Raw genomic sequence first — 27,757 nt, forward strand, 5'->3', positions numbered from 1 at the left:
GGTCAGAAAGATCCCCTGGAGAAGGAAATGGCAACCCACTCCAGTATTCTTGCCTGGGAAATCCTATGGACAGAGAAGCCTGGAGGGCTACAATCCATGGGGTTGCAGAGAGTTGGACACAACTTAGAGACAAATGTGTACGGGAAGATGCAGGAGTCTGGGCTCACTGAAGTCATTCCTTTGATGTGCACCTCAGCTGTCTGGGGCCAGTGTCCTGCTTTTCTCCATCCTGAACTCCCTCAGGGCTCACCGTCCAGGGCAGCTGTAGTGACTTGATGGCTCTAGCGTCCCTTGTTTATTGATATGGTAGCAACATTTTTCTTTTTCATTGATATCTTCAAAGAGAAGAGCTAGGTCTTGCGGCTATGTTCTTCCCTGGGAATAGAGACGTTCCCCCCACAAGTTTCTTAGCAATGACCTGTGTTTCCTCAATGTATTCCTGTTTAATGCCTCTAAAGTCTTTTGTAAAGTTAGCTGTTTTCCCACGGTTGTGGTTTATGTCAGAGCAAATTTTAGTGGTTTCGGAGTTTATTTTGTCAGCCTCCAATTTTGTTTTGTAAGCTTTCTGGTATCGTAACATAGTACTTTTTAGATTGCTCTCAAGATGGCAGTTAATGCATTCTCTGCCATTTTCTACTTAAGGCAAAATAAGGTTGGTGAAATAATTAAAGTGACTCCAACAAGCACTGTACCATTTCTTGTAAAAGACTAAACCCTTAAATCAAGAAGATTTGAAAATTCCAAAACTAAAATGCCGCCATAACAGAATTCAAAATGATTTTACAAAATGCCATTATATTCCATAAATTCTCATTTGTTTGAGCTCTTTTTAACATGAATGAAGGGAGTTTTAGATTGTGACTATATGATACTCCAAAAATTTTCTCATTTGTTTGTTCTTCCATCTGTTTAGCAAACATTTTATGATTAGCCAGAGTATGTGCAAGAGACCATTCATATAATATTGTTGAAATTTACGCCTGAAATTAATGTCATCTGTATCAAGATACAAGTTTACCACAGGCTAGTGACAATTCAAGGCTTATAATAGGATCCCAGGTGTGGTTCCTAACTTCTCCAGGCCATGGGTGTGTCCAGAAAGTACTACTTGGCTGCCTCTAATGTTAAGACTAAAGAGCTCATAACACACAGATCCATCATCCCCTTGTGATCTGACTTTTGGGCTCAAGATCGTGGGTAAATAAAAGACAGCGCTCCCCACAAGAACACAGTGATGAATCATGTTCAGACGACAGAAAAAGTGGTTTTCTATTTATTAGTTGATTGAATGAAACCAACTTGCAGATGAAATATGCTTTAGTAAGTTTTCTAGAACATAAAACCACCTGAATTCTTGTTGCTGCTGTTGTTGTTTAGTCGCTAAGTCGTGTCTGACTCTGCAACCCCACCGACTGTAGCCCACCAGGCTCCCCTGTCCCTGGGATTTCCCAGGCAAGAATACTAGAGCGGGTTGCCATTTCCTTCTCCAGAGGATCTTTCCAACACAGGGATCAAACCCGTATCTCCTGCATTGGCAGGCAGATTTTTTACCACTGAGCCACCAAGAAATCCCAAACTCTACATGTGTTACCTGCACAGTTTTCGTAGAAAGTGGCTTCAGAGCAGAAACTTAACACAAGATGAATTCTCTTACTTGTTCATCTCTGGTCGTATTACTAGGTCGCCGCTACCTCGCCCAGAGCACGAAGGTGCTGCGGATGCTGGAGGAAAGGCTGAAGGAGGAAGACAAGGATGTCATCACCCGGGAGAATGTTCTCGGGGCCCTGCAGAAGTTCAGCCTCAGGTGCTGACCATGCAGTAGGTCACGGTGGCTCTCATGAGATCACCTTGGGGGGTTCTTAGCCACTGTTTTGTGCTTATTTGTTCCCAGTGACAATCTAAGGGACAGGTTATATTTTTCAGTGAATGCTTAGAAGAGATTGGGTGACTTTCTAGAAAGCTTATCTTGAATCCCCTAAAACCATCCTTTGTTTTTGTTGCTCAGTCGCTCATTCCTGTCTGACTCTGTGGCCCCATGGGCTGCAGCACACCAGGCTTCCCTGTCCTTCACCATCTCCCGGAGTCTGCTCAAACTTATGATGTCCATTGAGTTGGTGATGACATCCAACCATCTTATCCTCTGTTGCCCACTTCTCCTCCTGCCCTTATTCTTTCCCAGCATCAGGGTCTTTTCCAATGAGTCAGCTCTTCGCATCAAGTGGCCAAAGTATTGGAGCTTCAGTTTCAGCATCAGTCCTTCCAATGAATATTCAAGGTTGATTTCCTTTAGGATTGACTGATTGAATCTCCTTGCTGTCCAAGGGACCCTCAAGAGTACTCTCCACAGTTCGAAAGCATCAGTTCTTCAGCACTCAGCCCTTTATGGTCCAACTCTCACATCCTGCTCCTACATGTTAAAGCACCATTGTATTCTCCCAGTGAATGTTATCTCATGCTGACCAGATGCTATATGATAGATTGTGTCTTAAGCCACGTGCAAGGTTTGGAAATAAACACAGGAATAAAACCCGATAGAGCCTCAGCCTGCCAATGCTCAGAGTTCATTGTGGGAGACAGGCATATAAATGCATAGACACAGTCAGTGGGGTCAGTTGCCCTTTGGAAGTCAGGGTGGAGCTTCCTGGTTCCTTTTCCATTCATCTCAGCCAGCCGCCCTGTGGTCTCAGCCTGGACCCCCTCATGACATGCAACTTTCCACATTAGAAATTTAAAAATCAGACACCTCTTCTTGAAGCAGAACTGATGTCCTCCCAGAGCATTTTTGTTTTGTTTGTTTTTTAGCTGACAGCATTGTTAAGGTGTACTTTGTTGTTGTTGCTCGGTCATGTCTGTCTCTTTGCAACCCCATGGAGCCTGCAACCCCACCAGGCTCCTCTGTCCATGGGATTCTCCAGGCAAGAATACTGGAGTGGGTTGCCACACCCTCCTCCTGGGAATCTTCCCAACCCAGGGATTGAATCTGAGTCTCCTGCATTGGCAGGCAGATTCTTTACCACTGAGCCACCTGGGAAGCCCAAGGTGTACTTTACAAACCACAAAATTTACCCATTTTAAGTGTACAGTTCAATGATTTTGGTATATTTACAGAGTTGTACAACCGTTACCACAGTCTAATTTTAGAACATTTCCATCATCACCAAAAGGAACTTCATGCCTGTTTGCAGTCACTTTTCGTTTCTATTCCTCACCTGGGCAGCCACCACTCTGTTTTCTGTAGATTTACTTCTACTGGTGTGTTCTTTTGTGACTGGCTTCTTTCACTTGGCATACTGCTTTTGAGGTTCATACAGAGATAGCATTTATCAGCACCTCATTCCTTTGTGTTGCCGAGTGATAGGCCATTACATGGATAGACCACATTTTGCCTATGTATTCATCAGATGATGATACCTTACTTGCTTCTACTTTTTGCCTATTATGTGTAGTGCTGCTATGAATATTTGCATACAAGTCTTTGTTTTCTTTTCTCCTGAGTAGGTATCTAGGAGTGGAATTGCTGGGTCATATGCTAATTCGTCCAGCATCTATAATCTCTGATGACACCTGACTTTTTATTTGACTATTAATAATTTTATTACCTTGAGTCCCTAGCTTTTTCTGTCAGTCCTCTTGTGAACACATTTTCTTCCCATCAGATGTGCTCAATATTTGACTGATTCTGACTAATAACCTGGGCTTCCCAGGTGGCGCTAGTGATAAAGAACTTGCCTGCCAATAATGCAGGAGACATAAGAGACACGCGTTCGATCCCTGGGTCAGGAAGATCCCCCGGAGGAGGAAATGGCCACCTACTCCAATATTCTTGCCTGGAGAATCCCATGGACAGAGGAGCCTGGTGGGCTACAGTTCACAGGGTTGCAAAGAGTCAGACATGACTGAGGCGACTTAGCATACACACTAATAACCTAACACCTGAAAAATGACACTCTGAGTGTATATATGTTCTGTAGGGGGAAAGCTGTAGTTATGGCTGTAGATATGTAGACCTGGCAAAATTCTCTTTGCCAGGTCCCTGCTAATGAAAGTTTCTTTTTCTACCTGTATGAATTAAGAATTACAAATGATCTGCAGAGTTATTACTTCATTAGATCACAGGAACATAATTCTGTTTGTTTATAGAGATAATTTAGCTTAATGTTGACAGTATTTGAAAAATTTGCAGAAATTTAATAACTATAGTTATTGTAGTGCTTAGGCTGACATGACGATATCCACCAAAACAGTGTGATGGTGCATTGGTATTGTAAGATTTTACACCAGGACTTTGGGTGGAAAATAATTCCATATAAATTATATTATCCAGGTTATTAAACTATCCTTACTCTATAGAGGGAGAAGGCAATGGCAACCGACTCCAGTACTCTTGCCTGGAAAATCCCATGGATGGAGGAGCCTGGTAGGCTGCAGTCCATGGGGTCGCTAGGAGTCGGACACGACTGAGCGACTTCACTTTCACTTTTCACTTTCATGCACTGGAGAAGGAAATGGCAACCCACTCCAGTGTTCTTGCCTGGAGAATCCCAGGGACGGGGGAGCCTGGTGGGCTACCGTCTATGAGGTCGCACAGAGTCGGACATGGCTGAAGCGACTTAGCAGCAGCAGCAGCAGCACTCTATAGAGATCTGAATCAAAATGGTATTAAGCTGGTTTTATGTTCTTTTTTGTATCTCTGTATTTTTACATAGCTCAGAGTGCCTATGCTGGATTATACAGACTAGATTTTAAGTAAAAATCTGTTTGTCAGTGAACTATTTCTGTGACTCTGTTTCCGGGGTTAAGTAGACCAAAAGCTATCAATAAATATTTATGAAGTATTTGAGGTGATACTCTGCTAATTCTAAATACTGAAATAGAAACTTTCAAAGTAGGAAGTCTCCTTACTGCCTTATTTTTCTTTAACCTTTTAATGATACCCCTGAAAAAGAGTTTATTGTTGGGAATTCCTTGGAGATCCTGTGGTTAGGACTCTATGCTTTTACTGCCAAGAGGGTATGTATTCAACCCCTGGTTAGGGAACTGAGATCCCACAAACCATGCGATGTGGCCAAAAGAAGAAAAAAAAGAATTTATTGCTGTAGTTTCAGTTGTATAGGCCTAAAAGTAAAACAGTCCTTCGAGTCCGTAACTTCTATAAAGTTCCTTTTCTGATATGCATTCACACTACTGTGTTCTCTTACATGGAAGGTTTCTTACCGGCTTTAATCACCTGTCGGCTATCTCATCCTAGGCGCCCACTGCAGACAGCGATGATTCAAGATGGCCTCATCTTCTGGCTGATTGACATCCTGAAGGAGCCTGACTGCCTGTCTGACTACACGCTCGAGTACTCGGTGGCCCTGCTCATGAACCTCTGCCTCAGGAGCGCAGGTCTCACAGCCCTGCTTCCCTCCCCTGGCTCTGGGTTGCCTTTCATTTTTCCCTCTTAGAAAAACTCAGAACAGAGTATGAAGCATGTCCAACTAGGTGTAAAGCTATTGAATCCCTAAAGCCAACATGCCACTCTGGCCTTGGAAAGAATAGTTTATGTTATTCAATTATATGCAATATTACATTCAATATATATGTTAAGAGGAAATTGAATTACATGATATTTTTCTCCTTCTTTGTTACATTATTCAAAGGTAGGAAATGAAGAATTATGACCTGTTTTATCTGAAGACAGAGAAGTACGTTCCCAAGATTCTATGGAATTAAGTTGTGACATTAATCTGACATTACGGCAGAGCAGTGACGTTCAACCAGACTCCCTGCTCTTAATCACAATCGCCTTTTCCATTCCATTTCCTAGAGATGGGAATTCCCATGTGACATCTCAGGTCATTTATGTCTTGATCAATAAAGGGAGTGATTTTCGCTCTCGGAAAGATTCCACCCTACTTAAATGATCTGTTCCCTGAAATGGAAGAAGCCTCCTTAGAAGAGCTGCCCTGAGCAGCCCCAGTGTTGGGAGAAGGCTACCTGGATAAACAGCTCAGGGGTACTTGTGAGAAGCACCTTCCCCCTCAGATGCCGTGGAATCTGAACCACCTGTGTGTTGTTGACTGACTAAAGGACTTCTTTCAGAGTTCTCTTCTGAAAAATAGCATATGCAAATTTCCTAGCTTGAAAGCATTTATCAGGTTATAATCAGCTTTTCTTGATTATCATCAGTTTATCTTCAGTGATTGCTATGATGATGTTTGGAACCACTGAGACAACCGTAGGGTTTTTCTGTGATAGTGTGTGCACCTGGGAGGAGGGCATCGCTCTGCGATTCCTTATGTTTCCTGTAGTGAGTGGCTCTGTGCTCTGCCCAAATGATAAAAACCACTGCTTCCCGGACACTGGGAGCATGTTGCCCTGTACTGAGCTACTTAACCTCTACGTCGCCCTTTGAGGTGGACCCTAATGATTTCCAAGGGACCCCAGAGGGAGAAACAGGGGCCTCACCCAAGATCACCCAGCTTATAAGCAGAGGAGCTGAGATTCGTTTTTAAATCTGCCTGACTTGTGCCTCTAAGTTTAGACATCACCTGCTCTGTTTTGCTGTTTTTCTCCTAAAGGGAAGAATATGTGTGCCAAGGTGGCGGGCCTGGTGCTGAAAGTCCTTTCAGATCTGCTCGGCCATGAAAACCACGAGGTACCCAGTCAGCGATGCTTGTCCCGGGCTCAGGGGAGGGCTGGCCCGGGGTATTTACCTCATCACCTTCCTCCAAATATCTGTATAAGCAGTGCCAGAGCTTTCTATCAAATTTTGGAACCCGGAGCAGGAGGTGGCTTCCGGCTTCCGGTGTGTGAGCACAGCCGCCATCGCTGGTCTGTGTCGCTCCCTCCTGGGCGTTATTTTTTTCCTTCTCCTCCTCTTCCCGCCCCTTCACCCCTCCCCTCCACAATGGCGCTCCTCTACTGGGTTTAATATATGTCCCTGAACGTGTATATAGCCTGATAATGTATTTAATAGTGTGGGCATGATTAATTTGTATAAACAGCAGTGCCCATTCCATCTCAGTCTTTTCTTACTCTTTTCCCTGCGTCTTTAGGTCCTTTCTCTGTTGCTCTCTGTCCATCTAGAGCCTTCACTCTCGCCACCGCACAACAGCCCCCTGTTGGCAGCCCTTCCCTTTCACTCGTCCATACCCCAGGGGTGCCCCCACTTTGTGTCCTCGGGGGACATCTCCACCCTTGCCCCTTGAGGACCCAGGCCAGGGCATCCCAGTGTAGACACTGGTCACTGCCTGCTCATCCTGTATGTCAGGGTCCTGCCAGGTTGTCCTGCAGGGTGGCCATGCTCGCTTCTACCCTCACCTGTGTTTTCCCCGGCCCTGGGGGGGTTTTCTAGCCTATAGGGCGCAAGCCCTTTTTAAATGGAACAGAGGTCTGGATGAGCTAACACACAGTGTGATTCTTCTCTCACCTGCTTGCTACAAATGCGTTTGCAGAAACCATGGCATCACTTTGCACCTGAAGCCTAATCTCCACAGAGCTCTGCCTTCCCTAGCTCGGGCACAGGGCTGTCTCTGCAGGGGGACCAGGTCCCACTGGGTCAGAGAGAAGCCCTCGGTCTCCCCACATCTGTTCCCACTTCAGACAGCTCCCATCCTGGCCAGTCCTTTCACATCTCATGTTCCCCCAGTACCCGCGTAGCTGAGTGACCTGGGCTGCTTTAGCGAGTGGAGGCTTATTCATCTTTACAGTGCCTGAAAGTGAAAATCGCTCAGTCGTCTTTGACTCTTTGCGACCCCATGGACTATGCAGTCCATGAAATTCTCCAGGCCAGAATACTGGAGTAGGTAACCTTTCCCTTCTCCAGGGAATCTTCCCAACTCAGGAATCGAACCCAGGTCTCCTGCATTGCAGGTGGATTCTTTACCAGCTGAGCCACAAGGGAAGCCCAAGAATACTAGAGTGAGTAGCCTTTCCCTTCTCCAGCAGATCTTCCCAACCCAGGAATTGAACCAGGGTCTCCTGCATTGCAGGCGGATTCTTTAACAACTGAGCTATGAGGGAAGCCCTTACAGTACCTACCATGCCTTTATATTTTAAAATCAGCGAGCTTTTAGCTGCTTCTAGACCAGAGTGAACTCTCTCCTCCATTTTATTCAACTCAGGCAGTTGAAGCCAGTGGGAATTATATCCTGTCACCTAACAGTGAAGTTTGGTTCCAAGTGTTGGAACCATGTCAGCTGTGAAAACTGAACAGACCAAAGGATTCAAGTCTTGTCATTAACTCTTGCCAAAGCATCTGCTTTGAAAATGAGCAGGAAAATCCATATATATATATATGGTTGTTATTCAGTTGCTCAGTCATGACCTGCAAGCCAGACTTCCCTGTCCTTCACCATTTCCCAGAGTTTACTCAAACTCATATCCATTGAGTCAGTGATGCCATCCAACAATCTCATCCTCTGTTGTCTCCTCCTCCTCCTGCCTTCAGTCTTTCCCAGCATTAGGGTCTTTTCCAGTGAGTCAGCTCTTTGCCTCAAGTGGCCAAAATACTGGCATTCAGCTTCAGCATCAGTCCTTCCAATGAATATTCAGGGTTAATAATAATAATATATATAGATATAATATATCGGCTACATAAACAAAATTCTCACGCCTGTGTCTTTATGAGATAGTCATGGTCTTGAAAAACAAAGTCCAGAAGCCATAATGAAAAAGATACCCATAGTTGAATATATGAACATCAATCATATAATCATATGGGAAGAGATTTGCATCACATATGACAAAAGTTTTATATCCTTTACATGTGAAGAGCTCCTATACATTGAAAAGTAAGAGTCAAACAGAGAAAAATAGGGAAAAAAGATAAAGTATGTAAAAGGACAGTTTACAGAATAGTAAATCTTGATGATTTACTATAAACATGAAAAAATGTTCAGTTTCTGTTAGTCATCAGGGAAATGAAAATAAAGACAACTACACCGTGCCCTCTCTTACCTGTTATATTAGCAGAAATGAAAAGCGATAATAAATCCAGTGCTAGAAAAGGGTGGTGGGAAATGAGTCCTCCCTCCACCCATGGTATGGAGAGAGCATAGCATACAGTCCACTCCAAAGGGAGAGCTCATTTATCAAGTCCTGTCTGGCTTAATGGTGGGGTTACCTGTGGGTCCTGTCCTTGAAGAGCTCATAGGGGAGACATAAGTATAAATCTTAAAATACACTGAATCCAGCTGAGAAGTGGAGGGATGTACAGGAAGCAGGGCAGAGCACTCTGCCTGGGTGCTCAGGAAAGGGTTCTTCTGAGATATGTGTGAACTGGGTTTTAAAGGATGAGCCATAACTTTCCAGAGAGAACATATATGGGAAGAGCATCCCCAGCAAGGTGAGCTGTTAGGACCAGCCCAGAGCGTGTCCCAGGTACCGTGTGTATCAGGGATTCCCTTAAGTAGTGTGGAACCTGTGCAGTGTGCATTTCAAGTGGCAGGAAGGGAGAAGCCGAGGAAGGCTGTATGGAGGCCAAACCTCGAAGGGTCCTGTGTTCTCTAGTCGGGAGTTAGAACTTCCCAGGGTGTTTCTAGGGGGCTTCCCGAGTGCCTCAGCGATAAAGCATCTGCCTCAACACAGGAGATGTGGATTCAATGTCTGGGTCGGGAAGATCCCCTGGAGGAGGGCATGGCAGCCCACTCCAATATCCTCACCTGGAGAATCCCTTGGACAGAGGAGCCTCGTGGGCTTACAGTCCATGGGGTTGCAAAGAGTCGGACACGACTTGAAGCGACTGAGCACGCATGTCGGGAGTTTCTATGGAAGGTTTCCAAGGTTGGGAGAGGGATTAACATGGCCCAAGTTGTAGACTCTCAGCAATGATATGATGGTTGGATAAAAGGGTGAATGTAGAAGGCAGAGAGATCCTTTTGGAGATTCGATGTAGCCCAGGTCATGGACAATGACATCTGAACAAGGACTGTGGCAGCGCCTATGGACAGGAAGGGTTCCCATCAAAGAGGACTTGGAGAGTCAGCATTGGAGAGGAAGAAGAGAGGAATCAAGGATGGCTCCAGGGGTTCTAGCCTGAGTGGTCAGGATGACATCAGTTGAACAGTGAACTGTAGCGGGAGTAAGCTGTGAGAGGGAATGGGGCATGCTCTGCTTTGAACTCTCAGTCGTAACCTTTGCCCTGCGACATGCCAGCGGAGATGTCTGTCATTTGGAGCTCAAGGGGTTTCCGTGAAGATGCCAGTGGTCACCCTCCTCACCAGCCAGGCTGCCCTCCAGGGTGGTGTGTGATAGTTGAGTTATATGGTGTTTGAGAACTTGCACATGACTGTTTGTTTTCTCCCCTTAAAGATACAGCCATATGTGAACGGAGCTCTGTACAGCATCCTTTCCATTCCATCCATTCGTGAGGAAGCTAGAGCAATGGTAAGAAAATATGCTCATGGGGTCAGTCACCATCTGTCCGTGCCACATTCAGAGGCTATTAGCACAAGGGCTTCCAAGTTGGGCCCCAGGGGAAGGCTTCGATGGGTTTCTAAACTCCCTGGAATTGTATCCCAAATACATATTTGCCGTTCTCTGGGGACAGAGTTTGGGGTTTTTATCAGAGTCTCAAGGGATCTCAGCTGACAGAATTAAGAACTACAGCATCAGAAGTTCCTTTGTTGTTGTTCAGTTGCTAAGCCATGTCTGACTCTTGATGACCCCATGGACTGCAGTATGCCTGTCCTCCACTATCTCCCAGAGTTTGCTCAAGTTCACATCCATTGAGTTGGTGATGCTGTCTAACCCACCTCATCCTCTGCTGCTCTCATCTCCTTTTGCTTTCAATCTTTTTTGGCATCAAGGTCTTTTCCAGTGAGTTGGCTCTTCACATCAGGTGGCCAGAGTATTGGCACTTCAGCTTTGGTATCAGTCCTTGCAATGAATATTCAGGGTTGAAGTTACTAGCAGATTTATTTTTTGGAAAGCTGTAGACCTTTTTAAAAATTTTAGTGACATTTTAATTGGGGGCTTTGGGAATGCTTATGGATTTCATAGCAGGAGAAGCTTAGCAAGAAAATGACGAAATTGGACAAATCATCACTCAGATTCAAGTCCAGGCCTCCTGGAGGAATCGTGGCAGTGAGACCCTGGGGCAATCAACACACTCCTGTAATCCGCAGGCATCTAGTAGCAACCAAGTGGGACAGAGGTGCTGATGAAGATGATCCAACTGGCTGGTTGGAAAAGAGTGAATTGAATATTTAATGTGTTTACATTAGTGCTTGCATTGGAGATATAAAACAAACCTCAGGTGATTAGCATCTTCTTTCGTGATGACAGATGTTTCTAGATCTAATCAAAACCACTGGAGTTTTGTCCTTTTTCCTTACAACGCGTGAAACCAGGTTAATTGTGTGTGTGTTAAATGCTTAGGATGAAGGGGTTAAATATGTTTCCACTGTCAGAACACAGGCTAAATTCAGGTTGAGAGCAATGAAGCATGCTCTTCCACTTGGCTTTGCTTACTTAGAATTGCTAAATCTTCTAATGGGTCAGCTACAATTACATCAGCAATTATGCCAGAAACAAAAACTTACTTAAGGTCTATTCTGTGTGGTCACAGTAAACAATGAAACTGAATTACCTACTGCTTTTAAAGAAAAAAAAAAATCTACTTTTTCAATACAGACCAAGGGAAAAATAAACTTTATTAAATTCTGCGTTATGGTCGTTCAGGTGAAAGAGATTGTCAGCCAAGGCAGAGAACAAGGAAGAAAGCATGTAGGTTGAAGAAAAGGAAAGAATGGAGTTGCCGTGGAGTCCGAAAGCACAAAGGCCAGATATCCAGGGCCCTGGGTTGAGAAAGCATGGGGGTGTGGGATGGTGAAGGGAGGGGACCAGGTGGGGCAAAGAGACTCACTCTTGTGGGACACAGAGGGGCAGCCCTTGGATATCATCCAGGCCAGAGAGAAAAGAGATGGAGAAGGGGACAGCCTCAGAGCCCTGTATCCAGGGAGGGCAGTATCTAGAGGTGTCACACATCTGTCATTGGAGCCCTAGGAGGAGAGGGGAGAGGTAATGAGGAGAAAAAGGGCTGAATAGACAATGATGAAAAAGCATAACCATAGTAATACGGCATCTGGGAATGGGAAACCCTCCAATGTTTGGAAACTAAACAGCACAATTGTATTAGTTTTCTATCGCTTTGCAAAAAACTATCCCAAAGTTTAACGTCTTTTGAAAAATTAATGCCTCACAGTTTCTAGAGGACCGAAGTTGGGGAGCACATTAGCTGCGTGGTGCTGGCCAAGAGTCTGTCCTTCCATTCAGCTCAGGCAGCTGAGGGCAGAGGATCCGCTAAGCCCGTTGTCACATTGGCTGTTGTCCGAGGACCTCATTTCTCAGCCAGTGGCCTCTCCACAAGGCTTGTCTCTACACGGCAGCTGGCTTACCCCCTGAGGGATCCTAGAGAGACAGAGAGTGAGCCAGACAGCAGCCACAGTCTCCTTGGGATGTATGGAGAGAGTAGCATGGAGACATCCACACTACCGTGTGTGAAATAGACAGCCAAGGGGAATTTGCTGTATGACTCAGGGAACTCAAACTGGGGCTCTGTAACAACGTAGAGAAGTGGGATGGGGAGGGAGGTGGGAGGGAGGTTCAAGAGTGCGGGGACATAGCTATATACTATAGCTGATTCATGTTGATGTTTGGCAGAAACCAACACAATATTGTGGAGCAACTATCCTTCAATTAAAAATAAATACATTTAATTATATATATAAAAAGAAGTAGTTACATTGACCTGTTGCCCTAATGGTCTGGAAGCGAGTAACGAGAATGAAGACAGAACTCAAAATCTGGTGCAGTGGGTCAGGGGACCTGCAGCCTCTGTTGGACTGAGGTGCAGAGTCCACTATGAGTCCAGCTTTTATTTTTAATTGCAGGCTTTCTTTGATCTTATCTTTCTCAAGACACTACACTGACATAGTCTAGATATCCTTGTTTTTATCCCAGGCCATCCCCTTCTGGGCTAGTCTCGGGAACAATCAGCAAGTGCTTAGGCAGCATTCAGGCCTGACACCAACCTGGTGTTCCAACGACCATGCTCTCGTGATCCCAGCCATACTCCCTTCTGGGTCTGGCCTTGGGGTTTGTAACAAGGCGATTATTCTAAGAAAAATATGAACGATAATCATCAGCATAGTTTCTTAGTATATTCTGTTTTCCCAGATTCTATTTCTGTGGAATTTCTCAAAGCTGTGAAAGTACATTATTAGGAATTCCCACTACATCTCCCCCCCTTTTTGTTTTTGTAGGAGTAGATATGCCAACTGAGCAAATTCTTTCATCATCAGTTCTCAGATGGTTTCTCTTGTGCATCTGAGCACTAGACACCAGACAGTCAAAAATAGGCATCCTGATATTATGGTACCAAGCAATCCTCCTCCTAAAGTTTTAATCCACATCATGGGGTTAAGTTTATGTAAGCTTTTCTCAATTTCTTCAAATAAATCAGTTTCTGGGAGTAGTTGTAAGTGAGCATTCTGTATATTAGAAATAGTAGCCTTTAATTGGGAAATATCTAAGGATAGATTGTTACAAACATGTCCTCTCAAATGTTTAGATAAGTGATCCCAAGTATATACACTTCGCGGAGAAGGCAATGGCACCCCACTCCAGTACTCTTGCCTGGAAAATCCCGTGGATGAAGGAGCCTGGTAGGCTGCAGTCCATGGGGTCGCTAAGAGTCAGACACGACTGAGCGATTTCACTTTCACTTTTCACTTTCATGCATTGGAGAAGGAAATGGCAACCCACTCCAATGTTCTTGCCTGGAGAATCCCAGGGACGGGGGAGCCTGGTGGGCTGCCGTCTATGGGGTCGCACAGAGTCGGACACAACTGAAGCAACTTAGCAGCAGCAGTAGCAGCATATACACTTTGATGCTACTTATGAGGTGTGACACAAAATGAAGAGATACTCCAATCACACTTAAGGTGAATTTGTAATTTGAAATTTTGTACTTTGTCCCCTAGTAAGTGAAAGTGAAGTTGCCCAGTCGTGTCCGACTCTTTGCAACCCCATGGACTGTAGCCTACCAAGCTCCTCCGTCAATGGAGAACTGCATTTTCTAAATCAATCAACCATTCATTAATTTCCTGGTCTATGTGGGTTTGACTTCCCCAGGCAGAACTTGCATTTTGGTGCCATGCTGTACCAGTGTAGTTGTTTGTATAGTTCAATGCAGTGCCACCCCGGCTACTGCCTCGGTCGTGGCTATAGCAATAATTCCCATAATAGCTGCTACAAGTAGTCCTATAAACCTTTTGGAATGTTGTAGTACTTTCTTTATAACCTTTAAAAGAGCATGTGTTTCAGGGGAGCCTTCCCAAGATCTGGTTTGATTTACTGGAAGCCATATTCCCAATCTCCTTCTTAATATAACAAATGAGTGATCAGAATTATAAAGAATTTAAGCAGGTATATAATTCGCAATCCTGGCAAAAAAGTGCTTGTACACTTTTATTGATAGAAATTGTTCCTTTCAAGAGCACATAAAGCTCTCTCACACAAGCATGAATATGAAATGTCCAGTTTATACTGGTGTTAAATGTCAATGAATAATTAGTTTTATTGGAATAATATCCATCCCAAATTTGGAATTTTTTAAGACTTAAAGCCAATTTCCAAATCCCTCCTTGCCCTCTTCCTTGATCTAATTGTGGAAAGTGGGGTGACATGCCACTACCATGTCATATAATTGGATGATCTGAATGAGTGGTAATATTGGTATGGTTAAAGACTTTATGCAGCTGCCAGTGCAGCCTTTTGTGAGGATTGCAGGACTGATTTTGATGAGAGCAATTAGAGACTGCATACGCTGGAGGGGACCAGTCCCATACAATTCCATAGGAACCATTCATCAAAATTACTCCCTCAGTCTCTCGGCAGTTATCCCACTGAATATGATCTTGTTTTTCAGTCCACAGCTCACAATGCTCACCTAAAGGTCTGTACGATTTGTTGTCATTATTGGATTCTGAGTTATTATAAGCAAAACTCAGACCAGAGAGAAGATGTAGGTGAACCTTAGGATAGTTATGATTTAAAGAATTAGTGGACAGCCAGGCTTGCATAGATAATTTAAGACATCCTGTAGCCAGTCCTACACAAATTGGCCAGGATTCATACCCATAAGTAACATTGAAGGCAGTCCTTTTTTCTTGTTTAAAATGAGGAAGACACGTATCTTCAGGCCCTGGTATCCAGGAAGAATCATTAACATAAACGGGGATCATAGAATCACCCCAATCAACGGGTTTTAGTAGTGGGTGGTTAGGTATGTATGCCCAATAAGTATAAATTTTAGATTCAGCTGTTGCTAGGGGTATACTCACTGCAGTGGTGATAAGAGCAAACAAAACAACAGCCAGATTGTTAGGAGTGACAGCTTTCCCTTCATTTTCTAAGATCTCCTCTGATTTCTGTGTTAACCTTTTAATTTGTCCCCAAGTGGGGATCATGTTCCGATGCGTCGACAGGAGGGGAATCGTTATCTTTGTCTGTCTCAGATTCAAACCTTCAAAACTCGTTACTGGGGGCTCTAGGTCTCATGCAAAGCGTCTCTCCCATGGGATATGATGTGGTTTCAGAGGACACAAGGGAATCCAAACGGGTGTTTCTGAATCATCTAGCGAAACTCCCAAGGCTTCTGTTGGAGACGTGGTTATTGCAACTGTCTGGCACATAGGACAAGTCTGCACAATCTGTTTAGCTTGAGCCCAAGTGATATGAGACTTGGTTTTTAAACATTTTGAATTACAATGTGCCAGATCATGAAAGGCTGATGCCTCTGTAAAGGCTGGAAATAAAATGGCATCTGCTTGAGCATTTCCTTCTGTTAAGGGCCCTGGTAAATTAGTATGAGCCCGAATATGAGTAATGTAGAATGAAAATTGTCAGTGTCTAATCACCTGTTGTAAATTTGTAAAAAGTGTATATAATGTGGATGGGATAGTATCATTAATAGTTGCTGTTTCTATATGTTTAGTGACATGTGCAGAATATTGATAATCAGATAAGATATTAGTTGCTTGGGGAATACTTTGTAATGCGTGTGTAATAGCCAGAATTTCTGCTTGTGGTGTGGAATATCCAGGTGTTTCAATAACTAGCATAAACGCGCCTGTATATCCTGCTTTTCCTCGAGTAGTGCCATCTGTAAAAATGAAAGAAGCAGAGGGAATGGTGTTGACATTAGTAATTTTAGGCAAAATCCATCTTGTTTGTTTTAAAAACTACAACATAGGTAAATCAGGGTAGTGGTTGTTGATTTGTCCAATATATAGTCAGCTAAAGCTAGTTGCCAAGGTAGTGAATTTTGAAGAGACTGTTTTAATTCTTTGGAGATTAGTGTAGTGCAAATAAGGCAGGGATCATGTCCAGTAAGTTGTTGAATATGCTGTCTTCCATTTAGAATTATAGTGGCTATCGTATCTAAATAAGGGGTAATAGATTTTGTTTGTGAATGAGGTAAGAATATCCATCCAACTATTAAAGGAGTTTGCATAGTCAACCCAGTAGGGGAGTAAGGGGTAGGGAAGACAAACAACTAGAGAGGCTCTAAAGGGTCTATTCTGTCTATTTGGCAGTTTTGTACTGCTTGTTCTATAATTGCTAGTTCTTTCTCAGTCTCAGGAGTTAGCTGTCAGGAGCTATTAAGCTCTGGATTTCCTCTTAATAGAGAGAATAAATGGGATAAAGGATAAGTTGGAATCCCTAACTTAGGTTGAATCCAGTTAATATCTCCTAGTAATTTTTGTAAATCATTTAGAGTTTTAATTGAGTCTCTGCGTATTTGCACCTTTTGTGGTTTGATTGTAGTACGGGTAACTGTATTTCCTAAGCACTGAGAAGGTTCAGTGTATTCTAGTTTATCAGGAGCCAAATACAAGCCAGCACATTCCAAGCATTCCTTTAGTTTTAAAAACAATTCCTATAGGCTGTCAATATCAGGTAAGGCACATAATATATCATCCATATAATGAATCATTGTTGCACTGGGTGCAAAATTTTGACAAATACTGGGACTGTTAATTAATTTTATTAATTGAGGTAATACAGTCCATTGAAATCTTTTATGTGGCTCCTTTAATTTAATGGAAGGAACTGAAAAGGTGAATCTAGGTTGATCATCAGAGTGTAAAGGAATAGTGAAAAAACAATCTTTAAGGTCAATAACAAACAAATGCCAATTTCTTGGAATCACATTAGGATTAGGTAGGCCAGGCTGTAAAGCACCCATTGGAACAATAATAGCATTAACAGCTCTCAGATCAGTAAGCATTCTCCATTTACCAGATTTCTTTTGTATAATGAACACTGGAGAATTCCAAGTGCTAAAGGACTCAATAGTATGTCCCTTGCTAAGTTGTTCATTAACTAATTCATGTAAAGCCTCCAATTTTTCTTGTTTTAGAGGCCACAGCTCTATCCACACAGGTGGATCAGTTTTCCAATTAAGAGGTATGGGTGTGGGTGGAAGAAGATTAATAGGAGCAGTGGCTGCTAATGAAAAGGGAGCGGTTTGAAATCTTGAGTAGTCAAATAATAAATTCTTCCTTGTTCATTTTTGCTCAGTCCCACTCATGGTATATAACCTTGATTGAACACAATTTGGCAACTGGCCTCAATCTATTGATTTGGAGGAATATGTATCTCAGCATGCCATTGTTCTGAGAGATCATGGCCCCATAGATTGACAGGTATATCAGCCATATAAGGTTGGATAGTGGCTGGTTCTTTATCAGGCCCTGAACAAGACAATACCATAGTGCTTTGCTTTAGTCCTTGTGCCTGTCCTAGACCTACAATAGATATTGGAACAGGCCTAGTTGGCCATGCTTTAGGCCAGTGCTTAGAGCTGATGTTAGAAACCTCTGCTCCAGCATCTATTGAACCTTGAACGTTTTTGCCACTTATATTGACTTGACAAGTGGGTCTGGATTACAAAATCTTCTCAGTGAGAAAAATACCAGCCTTGCCTGTGCTTCCAAATCCTGTGGAGCCCTGCTTTTTGTCTGACTGTCCTATACCCACATAGTGAAGTGAAAGTCACTCAGTCGTGTCTGACTCTTTGTGGCCCCATGGACTATACAGTCCATGGAATTCTCCAGGCCAGAATACTGGAGTGGGTAGCCTTTCCCTTCTCCAGGGATCTTCCCAACCCAGGGATCTTCCCAACCCAGGGATCGAACCCAGATCTCCCACATTGCAGGTGGATTCTTTACCAGCTGAGCCACAAGGGAAGCCCAAGAATACTGGAGTGGGTAGCCTATCCCTTCTCCAGCGGATCTTCCTGACCCAGGAATCGAACTGGGGTTTCCTGCATTGCAGGTGGATTCTTTACCAACTGAGCTATGAGGGAAGCTGAGCAATTCTATCCCCTTTAGAAACCTTCCAGGAAAGAGTGGTAGAGGCTATAACCTTCCATTCTCCTTCATAATAACTGTCTGTAACTCCGGCATATGAATTTGAACTCCCCAGGAAGTCAGCCCCAATCTTCCTAACAATAATACAATTGTCCCCTGTGGAAGTGGAGGACAGGGGGAGGGGGTGGAGGAAAAAATCCCTCATCATTTTCCTCGGGAGCTGAGGAAACAGATTTCAAAGGTGGCTTGCCCATTTCCCCAGGCTTTACATATTCTGGTTTTTCAAAAGAGTCATCATCACTTTCATCAAAAGAATCAGAAGTCTGCAAAGTTTCCAGTACTGACTTAATTAATGCCCACATACTCCAAATAGAACGGAGAAGGCAATGGGAACCCACTCCAGTCCTCTTGCCTGGAAAATCCCATGGATGGAGGAGCCTGGTAGGCTGCAGTCCATGGGGTCGCTAGGAGTCGGACACGACTGAGCGACTTCACTTTCACTTTTCACTTTCATGCCTTGGAGAAGGAAATGGCAACCCACTCCAGTACTCTTGCCTGGAGAATCCCAGGGACGGGGGAGCCTGATGGGTGGCCGTCTCTGAGGTCGCACAGAGTCGGACACGACTGAAGCGACTTAGCAGCAGCAGCAGCAGCAACTCCAAATAGAAACAGGGAGCAGAGTTCCTTTTGCATGTTCCTTTTTTTAACTCGGCTCCAACCTTTTCCCAGACTTTCAAATCTAAGGTCCCTCTTGACGGCAGCCAGCAGCAATATTTATCAACTGCTTACAACAATTCTAATAATCGCCCTTCACTAATAGAAGCTCCTCCCACTTTTAAGAGCTGTTTTAATAAACAAATATATGGGCGATGGTGTTCTGCACTCTCAACATTTCCCATTTTAACCCTGATTAAATGCCTGAAGGACTTACCAGCGAGAATTTTCAGAGGCCTCTTAACCGTCCCAGGTTCTGCGTTGCTGTAGTTTTACTTTCGCTCGTAGTGGTCTTTCCCTCCGGTCCCACCTTGGGCACCAATTGTTGCCCTAATGGTCCCAGGAGCGAGTGATGAGAATGAAGACAGAACACAGAACACGAAATCTGCTGCAAATGGTCAGGGGACCTGCAGCCTCTATTGGACTGAGGTGCAGAGTCCACTATGAGTCCAGCTTTTATTCCTAATTGTAGACTACAAGACTTTCTTTGATCTCATCTTTCTCAATACACTACACTGACATAGTCTAGATATCCTTGTTTTTATCCCAGGCCATCCCCTTCTGGGCTAGTCTCGGGAACAATCAGCAAGTGCTTAGGCAGCGTTCAGGCCTGACACCGACCTGGTGTTCCAAGGTCCATGCTCTCATGATCCCAGCCATGCTCCCTTCTGGGTCTGGCCTTGGAGTTTGTAACAAGGCGATTATTCTAAGAAAAACATGAACGATAATCATTAACATAGTTTCTTAGTATATTCTGTTTTCCCAGATTCTATTTCTGTGGAATTTCTCAAGGCAGTGAAAGTACATTATTAGGAATTTCCACTACATTGACCAGCCCAGGAACAGTGTTGGGGAGACACTCAGGAGTATGAATTCCAGGAGATGGGGTCATCTTGGAGCCTGACTGCCACTTGCTTCTAAGTCACTTCTGGATCAGAGAAGTCACAGGGAAATTAGGGCTATTAATCTTTTGACATCATCATCATAGTGAAGTCGTTCAGTCATGTCCAACTCTTTGTGACCCCATGGACTGTAGCCTACCAAGCTCCTCCGTCCATGGGATTTTCCAGGCAAGAGTACTAGAATGGGTTGCCATTTCCTTCTCCAGGGGATCTTCCTGACCCAGGGATCAAACCCAGGTCTCCCGCATTGCAGACAAGATGCGTTACCATCTGAGCCACCAGGGAAGCATCTTTTGACATATATTACAAATATTTCCCCAACTTTTCATTTGTCTTTCAGTTATGGGATTTTGGTCATATGGCAGCTTTAGCTGTAGTTAAATCTATTAATATTGTCCTTTATAGTTTCTGACACAAGTTTCTACACACCCTGTGAATTATTAACTTTAAAAAGAAAATGTAGGGAACTTCCCTGGTGGTCCAGTGGCTAAGATTCCAGGCTCCCAGTGCAGGGGTCCCGGGTTCAATCCCTGAACAGGGAACTGAATCTGACCTGCTAATAGATCCTGCATACCTCAATACAGACCCAGCACAGCCAAATAAATAATAAAAAGAAAGACAGAAAGCATAGACCGATTAGGTAAAGGTGTAAGTAGCATAAGCTTCCCTCTGGCATTTTAACCGGGATCCAAGTTCTAAGCAAGTGGAGAACTCTTTTGGACACATCACCTAAGCAGTTGCCCATTTATTTAGAAGAGAGGCCTCTAAGGGAGGTTATAGCTTCAACAGGGTTTTTCTAAAACCCCGAGGTCTCCCCTCATTTCACTCTTATCCTTGAGTTTTTAGGTTGAAAAAGAGTATTACATCCTTTTTGCATGTAACAGTAATAAAGGAAACCAGACGGTGAGGAGAACATCATCCGTAATCTCCCCACCTTAGCATCTGCTCGCACACAAAGCCGGGAAGAGGTGGCAGGGCTGATGTTCAGATCAGGCCATTGTTTGCAATGCGTGTCAGCACAGTCGTTGCGGAAGGAAGTTCGGCAGTATATGTGAAAAATTACAAAAACCTCCATGTTTTGGATTCGTTCATTTTCCTCTGACTATCAGTGCAGAGAAGAGCTCTGCACGTGAAGTCGCTCATTCCAGGATTTTTGTAATAGTGAAAAACCAGAACGTAAATGTCTGGTAATGCCTGCTCATGAAATTACGGCTCTTTTGCCCACAGTATTAGTAGCTACTGAAGATGAAAATTAGAAAAAGCAGTATGAGACAGTATGGAAACTTTATTGTGTGATGGGGGATAAAAGAAGAATATGACATTATTATTACAATAACTCTGTTTTTGCAACTGTGTAAACATTTGTGTGCTTGTGGGAAATAACAAAGAATACATAAAAATTATATTAGTACCAAATGCTACTATGGTGGTCTTAATGCCAAAAAAAAAAAAGAGAGAAAAAGATAAATGCGTGCCCTGAGGCCTATTTGAAATTTAAGATCCCTTCAAGGTCTGGGGCTGGAGAGCAGATGCGATCAAGAGGGCTGCCCTAATGCCAGCTCCAAGGCCTTCTTGCGCCCAGGGAATTGTTGGCGTCAGACCTCCTCCCTGGGATCTAAACCTCAGCCAGACGTGGCGCCCTGGGCTGGAGCAGACCAGATGCTTGGTCAGTTGTGAAGGCTCCCAGGGTCTCCGGGAGAGCCAGGGAGCTGGGCTTAGAAGCCATGGAGCCGGGAGGAATGCCCACCCACCCCCACGGGGCTGCTCCAGGATACCCTCACTGTGCCTTGCAACCTGGCCCCAGGCCATGCTCGCACTGCGATGGCGGAAACTCAACCCCGCTGTCCCCGGAGGCCAGATGCCACTCCAGCCAACTGTCCCAAAGATGTGTGTCCCCGTGTGCCTGATTCTTCACATGGCCCACTGCTGAATCAGTCTCATACGAGCACGTCTGTTTGTTGGCAGGACCGAGAGGTCATCTGCCTGCATGCCCCTCACTCAGGGGAGCCTGGGAATGCTCAGAATCTGGCTGCCACCCTGGGAAATGAACACATTGTAGGAAAGCTGTGTCAAGTGTTCATCAGCTCCAACTGCAGCAATTGTCCCTTATGGTTGGTAAGCCTGCTTGCTGTATTCCGTGGCCTCCATGATGTGTGGGCCTTTCAAAATTCAAAACGGACAGGATAAATTGATACGGCATTTTTACTTACGTATTTCTTTTAAATATATATTTGTTTGCGCCAGGTCTTAGTTGCAGACATGGGATCTTTAGTTGCAGCATGTGAGATCTAGTTCTCCAACCAGGGATTGAACCCGGGCCCCCTGCTTTGGGAGCAGAGTCCCGAACACTGGACTCCCAGGGAAGTCCCTATACAGCCTTACAGCCTTTATAGAAAGCAATTTAGCAATATGTATAACAGTCCTAAAAAATATGAACATTCTTTGCCCAGAAATTCTAATTCTGGAGCTCCAGATTCATGTATCAAAATATTCATCACTGCATTCCTGATCATAGTGGAAAGTAGGAAACAACTAAATGCCAGGCATGGTTAAGGGGGGGCTGGTTAAGTCAGAACAGAGGCAGAGGGTAAATCGGGAGCTGACAAGCCCGGGGCCGTGTTTGAATCTTGCCTCTGCGACTTCCCAGTACCTCATGGTGTATCGTTGGGCTTATGGCTTACTCTCTCAGTGGCAAAGTGGGTATTGTTTTAGTACCAAATTCATGAGACCATTGTGAGAATTAAAAGAGCTGACACATGTAAAATATTTAGAACAGTGCCTGGCACATAGCAAGTATTGGAAAAATGTTAGCTATTATTTTTATTATAGTTATTAAAATTGTGTTTATAAAGATTTTATTGACACACTCAAACAGTCATAGGGTTTAGTTGAAAAACAACAGTCAGCCTTATATTATCAACATGATGTCAGTTATGTAAACAGTGCCCATAAAAGGAGGGCATATCTCAAAATGTCCACAGTTTTTTTTATGTCTGAGTGTAGGGGCTTGTGGGTAATTTTAATTCTTTTCCTTTGTTTGTGAAAAAGTGAAAGTCGTTCAGTCGTGTCCCACTCTTTGCAACCCCATGGACTGTACAGTCCATGGAATTCTCCAGGCCAGAATACTGGAGTGGGTAGCCTTTCCCTTCTCCAGGGGATCTTCCTTTGTTTAGTTTACCAGTTTTCTACAGAGAACCTATATAATTTCCATAGCTGAAAGAAAGTATTCATATGCACCTGACACATATGTTTATATATTTTTTTAATTAGTTGATGTTCTAGCTGTGCTAAGTCTTTGTTTCTGCGTGGGCTTTTCTCTAGTTGTGAACAGTGCGGGGCTACTCTCTACTTGCAGCCCGTGGGCTCAGTATTTGTGGCTCGATGGCTTAGTTGCTCTGAGGCTTGTGGGATCTTCCCAGAGCAGGTGTCGAATCCGTGTATCCTTAACCACTGGACCACTGGGAAGTTCTATTTATATTTCCTAAGAGAAATTTCTCGTGAAGACCCCTAGTGATGTAAGTGTGGACTGTTTGGGTTGGAACAAAATAGACCACTGTAGACAGCTGACCTGCTGGGCGTGAAAGGAGAGTTAGAAATTACTTGGACTGGATGGTATTTGGTGCATGTCATAGCCCCTGACGAGGGCTTTATCTATTTCATTCCCAAAAGGCCCCCAAAGCAGTTCCTGTGGTTGAGCCCATTTTGCTGCTGATGAAATGAGGTTTAGAGGTTAAAACCCTTGCCCAGTGGCATAGCCAGTGAACAGCTGGTCTGGGTGGTTTGGCTCCAGAGAGCTCCCCACACCTGGGTTGCACCCAGGCGTTCGGGGACACACCCCCGAACCTTTACCTAATAAGGAATCTGCATGTGATCCATCCTTTTCTTTCCTTCAATACTGCATACAAATACAGTCTTCTGTGTGATTGTCTTTATGATGGTCTTTAATCTCAGCAAGCTGGCAGAAATGGACATTCCTTGTTTCTCTGCTTTTTGCACACATTCATGTTCTCATTTTCACATATCTGGCTGATATACAAGTACCTGCTCTCTTACCCTTTACATCTGCCTTGGCATTTTTATTTGGCCTGGATTATCTGAATGATATATTGTTGCTTTCATGATAAAATATTATTATTTTTATGATTTATTATTCCTATAATTTACATTTTAGCTTAGTCAAAAATTAAATATATGGTTTATGTATTTCACTTATTTTAATAAAATAAATTTCACTTCTTTTAAATATACGTTTAATAATAAGTATAAAAATATATGGACTTCCCAGGTGGTGCTAGTGGTTCAGAACCCTCCTGCCAATGTAGACGTAAGAGACCCAGGTTCAATCCCTGGGTTGGGAAGATCCCCTGGAGAAGGGCATGGCAACCTGCTCCAGTATTCTTGCCTGGAGAATCCCATGGATAGAGGAGTCTGGTGGGCTATGGTCCATAGGCAAAGAGTTGGAGAGGACTGAAGCAACTTAGCATGCACATACACACATAAAAATATATATTTAAAAGAAGTGAAATTTCTTATGGAGAAATTTTCTATTAAAAAATCTTCCCCCGTAAGCCAGAAAGAAAAACAACAATACAGTATACTAATGCATATATATGGAATTTGAAAGATGGTAACGATAACCCTATATGCGAGACAGAATAAGAGACACAGATGCATAGAACAATTTTATGGACTCTGAGGGAGAAGGTGAGGGTGGGACGTTCTGGGAGAATAGCATTGAAACATGTATATTATCATATGTGAAACAGAACACCATTCCATGTTCGATGCATGAGACAAGGGCTCAGGGCCGGGGCAATGGGATGACCCAGAGGGATGGGATGGGGAGGGAGGTGGGTGGGGGGTCCAGGAAGGGGAACACATGTAAACCCATGGCTGATTCATGTCAATGTATGGCAAAAACTATTACAATATTGTAAAGTAATTAGCCCCCAACTAAAATAAATAAATTTATAAAAATAAATAAATAAATAAAATAAAATAAAAAATAAAATTAGAAGCAGTCAGTCATGGGAATGTAGAGATCAGACTCTAGAGACAGACTAAGTTAAAAACTGAATTTGCCACTTACCAGCTGAATGACCCTTGGCAAGTTACTTAACCTCTCTGTGCCCCAGCTGCTTCATTTGTAAAGTGGAGATAATAAAGCACTTCCTCTATGGGGGAAAAAAAAAAAAATCTTCCCCCAATAATCTTCCTAATTAGAGAAGGAATTCGTGATGTTTTTTAACCCCCAAGTAACAACTGAGCTAGAGATAGAAGAAAGAGAGCAAGTGAGAATTAAAAGATCTTTCAATATATGAACAGTTAATCATTTGCAAGAGTAAACTCTAGAGAAAAAAAAAATGGAGAGCCTGAATGAATCATTTGTCTCAGTCCACTGGCAAAAAAGTTAGATGTTGACAGTGGTCAGCTGGTTGGCGGTGATCCTGACCTTTGTTGTTTTAGGGTTTATCTCTCTGCTTGCACATGACCATGTTCTTCCTCCTCTGGCCCTTACTTTGGGATGGGGTGGAGGATGGGGAAGAGGTCAGATTAGGAGGCAGAGAGACATAAAATGCAGCCCTCCTGACAATACACAAGCCCAGGTGTGTCTGACTGGTTCCCCAGGAGCCTGGGCTCTGCTGACCACACCCTCTGTGAAACTCCCTTCCCTTGTGGACTGTCCAGTTCTTGCTCCCAGGCCACTCCTTCACCTTCTCCTTGGACTGGTCTGTCTGTGCCCCCTAGTTAAATGTTATCATTCTCTATAGTAACTCTCTTCACCCTGTGACCACCAGGAACCCTGCTTGTTCCCTTGCTTCACCAACCAGCTTTATGTTCTGAGCCAAAAAGCCCTACCAGACACAGCAAGTGCAGTCTCATTTATTAAGCATCTGCTATGTGTCAATCATTGGATTAGATGCTTTTCTTTTTTTTAGGTATTGTAATTTACGAACAGTGAAATACACAGGCCTGACATATATAGTTCAGTGTATTTTAAAATTTATTTATTGATTTGGCTGCATTGGGCCATAGTTGCCAGCACTCAGAATCTTCGTTGGTTCATGTGGAATCTTTCCTCGAAGCGCACGGACTCTCTAATTACAGCTAGAGGGCTCAGTTGCTCTGAGGCATGTGTGATCTTAGTCCCCAACAAGGGGATGAACCCCCATCCCCTGCATTGCAAGGCAGATTCTTAACCACTGGACCACCAGGGAAGTCCCTCCCTTCACTGCATTTCCACAAACATACGTTTATATAACCAACACCAGTTATCAGTTCAGTTCAGTTCAGTCGCTCAGTCGTGTCCGACTCTTTGCAACCCCATGAATCACAGCACGCCAGGCCTCCCTGTCCATCACCAACTCCCAGAGTCTACCCAAACCCATGCCCATCGAGTCGGTGATGCCATGCAGCCATCTCATCCTCTGTCGTCCCTTTCTCCTCCTGCCCCCAATCCTTCCCAGCATTAGGGTCTTTTCCAATGAGTCAACTCTTCACATGAGGTGGCCAAAGTATTGGAGTTTCAGCTTCAACATCAGTCCTTCCAATGAACACCCAGGACCAATCTCCTTTAGGATGGACTGGTTGGATCTTCTTGCAGTCCAAGGGACGCTCAAGAGGCTTCTCCAGCATCACAGTTCAAAAGCATCAATTCTTCAGCGCTCGGCTTTCTTCACCGTCCAACTCTCACATCCATACATGACTACTGGAAAAACTATAGCCTTGACTAGACGGACCTTTGTTGGCAAAGTAATGTCTCTGCTTTTAAATATGTTGTCTAGGTTGGTCATAACTTTCCTTCCAAGGAGTAAGCGTCTTTTAATTTCATGGCTGCAATCACCATCTGCAGTGATTTTGGAGCCCAAAAAAATAAAGTCTGACACTGTTTCCCCCTTTATTTGCCATGAAGTGATGGGACCAGATGCCATGATCTTAGTTTTCTGAATGTTGAGCTTTAAGCCAACTTTTTCACTCTACTGTTTCACTTTCATCAAGAGGCTCTTTAGTTCTTCTTCACTTTCTGCCATAAGGGTGGTGTCATCTGCATATCTGAGGTTATTGATATTTCTCCCGGCAATCTTGATTCCAGCTTGTGCTTCCTCCAGCCCAGCGTTTCTCATGATGTACTCTGCATATAAGTTAAATAAGCAGGGTGACAATACACAGCCTTGACGTACTCCTTTTCCTATTTGGAACCAGTCTGTTGTTCCATGTCCAGTTCTAACTGTTGCTTCCTGACCTGCATACAGGTTTCTCAAGAGACAGGTCAGATGGTCTGGTATTCCCATCTCTTTCAGAATTTTCCACAGTTTATTGTGATCCACACAGTCAAAGGCTTTGGCATAGTCCATAAAGCAGAAATAGATGTTTTTCTGGAACTCTCTTGCTTTTTCAATGATCCAGTGGATGTTGGTAATTTGATCTCTGGTTCCTCTGCCTTTTCTAAAACCAGCTTGAACATCTGGAAGTTCACGGTTCACGTATTGCTGAAGCCTGGCTTGGAGAATTTTGAGCATTACTTTACTAGCATGTGAGATGAGTGCAATTGTGCCGTAGTTTGGGCATTCTTTGGCATTGCCTTTCTTTGGGATTGGAACAAAAACTGACCTTTTCCAGTCCTGTGGCCACTGCTGAGTTTTCCAGATTTGCTGGTGTATCGATTGCAGCACTTTCACAGCATCATCTTTGAGGATTTGAAATAGCTCAGCTGGAATTCCATCACCTCCACTAGCTTTGTTCGTAGTGATGCTTTCTGAGGCCCACTTGACTTCA

The 27,757-nt window shown here is 43.8% G+C and overlaps 1 protein-coding gene across 17 annotated transcripts in view; it reads left to right on the forward strand.

The window, feature by feature from the left end:
- The window catches only part of ARMC9 (armadillo repeat containing 9), a 185,285-nt gene that overhangs the window by 59,514 nt on the left and 98,014 nt on the right, over positions 1-27,757 (forward strand). For 13 of the 17 annotated variants that reach the window (XR_014080884.1, XR_014080885.1, XM_081585635.1 and 10 more), the window contains 4 exons: positions 1,681-1,804; positions 5,249-5,388; positions 6,564-6,640; positions 10,297-10,371. Coding sequence is in view for 15 of the 17 variants with exons in the window: in XM_081585635.1 (XP_081441761.1) it covers positions 1,681-1,804; positions 5,249-5,388; positions 6,564-6,640; positions 10,297-10,371 (416 nt within the window). In the remaining 2 variants the exon portion in view is untranslated. Of the gene's footprint in view, positions 1-1,680; positions 1,805-5,248; positions 5,389-6,563; positions 6,641-7,857; positions 7,906-10,296; positions 10,372-27,757 lie in introns of all 17 variants that reach the window. The other 4 variants (XM_081585623.1, XM_081585622.1, XM_081585628.1 and 1 more) reach the window with 1 other exon arrangement.

The sequence above is a fragment of the Giraffa tippelskirchi genome, chromosome 3 (assembly GCF_054371585.1).
Source record: "Giraffa tippelskirchi isolate mGirTip1 chromosome 3, T2T-mGirTip1v1.2.pri, whole genome shotgun sequence".
Classification (NCBI taxonomy): domain Eukaryota; kingdom Metazoa; phylum Chordata; class Mammalia; order Artiodactyla; family Giraffidae; genus Giraffa; species Giraffa tippelskirchi.